Source organism: Arachis ipaensis, chromosome B09 (genome assembly GCF_000816755.2).
Source record: "Arachis ipaensis cultivar K30076 chromosome B09, Araip1.1, whole genome shotgun sequence".
NCBI lineage: Eukaryota > Viridiplantae > Streptophyta > Magnoliopsida > Fabales > Fabaceae > Arachis > Arachis ipaensis.
Window position 1 is genome coordinate 16,890,504 of NC_029793.2, and position 5,154 is coordinate 16,895,657.

General features: G+C 36.1%; 1 protein-coding gene across 1 annotated transcript; it reads left to right on the plus strand.

Annotated features, from left to right (window-relative positions):
* On the plus strand, positions 3,373-5,047 carry LOC107619434 (protein BIG GRAIN 1-like B). The gene has a single exon (XM_016321725.2). It carries the CDS (start codon positions 3,696-3,698, stop codon positions 4,938-4,940), a length of 1,245 nt encoding a protein of 414 aa, XP_016177211.1. The 5' UTR covers positions 3,373-3,695; the 3' UTR covers positions 4,941-5,047.

Consider the following 5,154-nt stretch of genomic DNA (forward strand, 5'->3'; position numbering starts at 1 on the left):
CTCATAATACAGTATAATACCTAGTGTTGGAAGTGCTCCTCATGTTCATACCTCACAATTCCCATTTCTAATCAAACGCAAAACAATACCCTTTTAATCATTAAAATAAAGTAACGATTAAAGATGGTGTAGGCAGGCCGAATGTGTAGTAAGAAAAGAGTGACAATTAGGTTTTTAAAGATTATGATTTTGAATTAATTAGTCTTTAAAAAAGTATTAATTTAATTCTTTATGATAATAAATGATAGATACATTTTATTATTTTATTAATTTATCATGTAAAACTTAACAGTAATATTTATATATACCGTTAATTACTGTAATGCATTTATTTATAAAAGATTATCATATAAATAATAACTTTTATAGTGAAGCTTTAATTGTTTTAGTATGCTTCATGATAAATAGAGAATAAGTAATAAAGATTATATGAAAACTCAAAAAATAATGAATGTTTTACTATCTAAAACTACATTAATATCATACTTATGTGACAGCAACAGGACATGCATCACTGCAGATAATAAAAAGGAGAAAGTTTAGGAGGTCAACACTTTTATTAAAATTTGGCCAGTATTTAACTAGCAAAAGAAAAGTGAGTATTCTCACACCATTAGATGAAATCTCACACCATTAAAAATATTATTGATGGCTACTTAAAGGCTACAAATCACAAAACTTACTGACCCCTAGCACTCCTCAATAAAAAATACATGGGCAATTTTATTTCCTTTTGCGCTATCTATTGATGAAAGGACATATATATCTACCGTTTGTTATTAGGGATAGCAACGGGTCCCCATGGGGCGGGGACATGCCCCCCGCTCCCAATATTTGTCCCCGTCCCCGCCCATCTCCACGACAGGTAACGAGGACCCCGTATCTGTCGGAAACCTGGGTCTTCGCGGATATCCGCGAATTTTTGTAAAAACTAATAAAAATTGAAAAAATGAAAAAAATTAAAAAAAATTAAAGAATTTATGAATCATAGGAATCAAAATCAACAATTTAACATCAAAAAATCAAAATCAAAGTGAAATAAACATTCCAAAATCATAGAAACCAGACTCAATAACTCAGCTTTAAAAATATTCATTATACTTAACTTAACTTCCAGAATTAAACATAAGAATCTGAATCAACAATTTAACATCAGAAAATCAAAATTAAAGTAAAATTATAAAGATTTTAGAATCATAAAAACCAGACTCAATAACTCAGCATCAAAAATATAAAATTTACTTAAATGTGGAGTGAATTAAATAATCCAAATCTGTCATTCAAATCGGACCCAATAACTTTGAATCTAAAAATATCTACACTTTAAAAAAGTTAAAAAGAGAAGCAACAAGTTGCAGTGAGCAACAGTATATAAGTGAACCAACCAAGACATTCAAGTATGTGCCAACCAAATAACTATGAAGCAACAAATAAATTATTAGTTGGATAGTGTTAAGTAAGAAAACTAAAACAGCAAAACTTTATCCCACAGCTACATGTGCTCGGTCCATTTATGCTTAAATCTCTTTAAATAATTTCAGTAAAAAAATGTTCACAAAATATTCAACCACTAGTTTAAGAGCTACAAAAAGGTACAGCACTCTGTGGTAAAGTGAAAATAGAAATTGATCAATAAATACCCAATATTCAGAATGAAAAGAATAACCCTGATATAAGGAGCAACTCTGAAAGGTAGAAAATCAAAAGCCGCTAGAGACAAGTAAATAGCATAAACCAACATATCAACAATGAAAACTAACAGACAGAAGACCTAAAAATACCAGCAACGCGGAGAAGAACCAGAATGTGGATGAACGACCGCCGGCGACCAACGCGAAGAGGCGTCTAGAACGCGATCAAAACCAAAACCATGCCGACGAACACGCCTCCACGGGAAGAAGCAACAATGGCGGAGACGACGGGCTCCCTGTTGCGGTGTGCCGGTGTGCGCAACATGACAGACTGACGATGAGGGGACTGAGATCCACAGTGCGTTTGTGCGTGACTCATGAGAGACAGATGTCGCGGTGAGAAAGACGGACGGAGGGGATGGGTGGCGGGGAGGTGGCCTCGATGGGTGGTTCAGAGGAAGAAGGAAGAGAGATTAAGGGTTTCTGGGTTTGTGAATTCACTAACAGCTAGGGTTTCACTTTCTTCCATTATTATATATATAAAGGTATTTTAGTTATTTTACATTGGCGGGAATTAAACGGATCTCCACAGGGCAGGAATCACTATCCCCGCCTCCTTCTCGTTTATTATACCGGGTCCCGCCCCATTTATTATACCGGGCCTCGTCCCGTTTTTACAGGTAAAAATCTCTTTCTATATCCACTTCCGACGGATAAACTCCACCGGAGGTTTTGCCATTTCTATTTGTTATGGTAGAGGACTTAATTGATACTTTTTTTTCCTTTAAAAGTGAATTAATTTAAAATTAAAATATTTAAAAATCTAATTGTCATTTTACTCATGTAATAATAAATAATTGTTAATATTTTTATGAAGTGAATGTTCCTTAATTTTAAGCTCTAACTATTTGTCTGAAAAATAAAATATTTTTTTATTATTCAATTAAGTAATTGGTCTAAGTAATTTCTGTTATTAATTTAAGTGGTTCCTGATATATTATTATATCACTGTTTACAAAAGTAGTTTAGATTAATTATTTAGGTAGTTAAAAATCGATAAAAAGTTTTCGAATGATGAAAGTATTTTATTTAAACAAATAATCGAGGACTAAAAAATAAATTTATTCTTTTTTATGTGCATGCTAATAGTAATTATAAACTTTCATGGTACCATAAACATTTCTGAAAGACTCTGGATATTAATTAAGATTGTCGTTCACATGTAACTAGTTTGTAAACTAGATAATTTATACTAGTTTATAGGGTAAATAAAATATGTGTAATAATTTTTTGCAAACAGAATAAATAGCATATAAAAACACAAATTTTTTGGAATTACATATATCTATTTATTTAAAGAAATTCCATACTAAACTAAAAACATGTACATCCGAGATAAGATGAAGATAAATATAGATATTGGAATTATAAATGGGGAAGCGGAATCTTCTTGGATGGATCAAAACATCCTGAGTTCCTGAGCAAGCGCAAAATAGGTTGTGCTGTTAGGATCAATATCTTCTTTGTATGGCCCTACCCAACATTGTATTTCCCTTCTTTTCTTATATAAAGAAAAAGTAAGGATCTAATGTCAATTTCTTATATATAAAAAAAATTATATTAAAGAGGGTGAATTAATAATAATAACATAAAATAAATGAAATGAAAATATCCACGTCATGATGTACAGGCTGGGCAGCTCTACTACCATACTGTGTCTACATACCCCCCACAACAACCCTTATAAGAGCATCCAAAAGAAACAACTCTCCAAACCTCTCTCTCTCAATCATCCTTTGTGTTTCTCTACTCTTTGAGGCGTGAAGTTTGGGCTTTCATTACTGTCCCTCTCTAAACCATCAAGCACTCATGTCTCTCTCCTTTCTTTCTTTTCTTCTTCTTTTCATTTCTCTCTCTCTCTCACACTACTACTATTTGAAGCAGACAACAAAGCCCAAGAGTAATTGATAACCATCAAAATTCTGTTTCCTTTCTATCTCTCTTAATTGTTTCTCCTCTTTCACACTCGCACAGCGTACCCTTCTCCATCTCTATATAACAAGAATGGAAAATTGGGACAAACCATTACGAGGACACAGAGAAAGGAATAGTAATCCGTCTTTCTCTTCCACTCTCCTTGACGCAATCTACCGCTCCATCGAGGTCGAAGAAACGGTTACAACTACCATGAAGAAGCAGAAACAGAATTCTCCCAGCAGGGCCAGTAAGGTGGAGAGTTGGATGGAGATCAAGAAAGATGAGAAACTGTTGTTGAAGGGGAGAAACTCGCTAACGGAATTCGATCGAAGAAGCAACAGAAGCTGCAACTCAAGATCTTCTTCCAACGCGCTTTCCATGTACTCGAACTCAACATCCTCGGAATCTAGCTCCGCCGGCTTCTCTTCATCGGAATCGGAGTCCTTCTACGGCCACCGCCAAAGGCCGAAGCCGATTCGCACCAGCGTTTCCGACAAGCCAACAACCACGTTTGATGACAACAAATGGATCCCGCAGCCACAGAAGCCGAAGAATGAAAACAACGACACTAACAATAACGGATTTGGTAAAACGAAGAACAAAGCGCTGAGAATCTTGTACGGCGAGTTGAAGAAAACAAAGCAGCCGATCTCGCCGGGTGCAAGACTCGCCAGCTTCCTCAACTCGCTCTTCCATTCAAACGGAAGCTCGAAGAAAGCCAAGGTGGTTTCTTCGAGCCCCGTCGTGGTGCACGAGCAGCCTTCCTCCGCCGCCACGCAGCATGGCGGAGGACGCGGTATTAGTTATTCTAACTCTGCATGTTCCTCTGCGTCCTCGTTCTCCAGATCTTGCCTGAGCAAGACACCGTCCTCGAGAACGGGGACGAAGAGGTCCGTACGGTTCTGTCCAGTGAGTGTGATAGTTGGAGAAGATTGCAGGCCCTGCGGGCACAAGAATCTGCATGAAGGGCAAAATAGTAATTTAGTGGTGGCCGCAAAGGGGTATAATGGTAAGAACACTAACGATGAAGAGCTTAGGTTCCATGTGTTGCAGGAGAGTAAACGAGTAGAGGAATTAGCTAGGGACTTGTTGAAGAATTATCAGATGAAGAAGAAGAAGAAGAATGAAGAATTTCATGATGACGTCATGCGTTATGAACTTGATTATGATGATGATGACGACGATGATGATGCTAGTTGTTGTAGCTCTGATCTATTTGAATTGGATAATCTTTCAGCAATTGGGATTGAGAGGTATAGGGAGGAGTTGCCTGTGTATGAAACTACTCACTTCAATACCAATAGAGCCATTGCCAGTGGGTTCATTCTGTAATTTTGATGAATTCGGGGGACTACTTTCTAAAAATTAGGATTTTAATGGTGTGGGTTGGGGGGTTTACATCATCGGATAAATAATAAGATTATTTCTTTTTGTTTTTACTAGCTGTCTAATAATCTTCGAATCCCTCTATATTTTACTTTCTTTTTAATTTGGGTGGATGCATTCTGAAAATGGTTAATTAATCATGATCTTTGAAGAGTTTCTT

Excerpts from the sequence above, each read along its gene's own strand:
- LOC107619434 (XM_016321725.2), top strand. The coding sequence starts at position 3,696 with ATGGAAAATTGGGACAAACCATTACGAGGACACAGAGAAAGGAATAGT.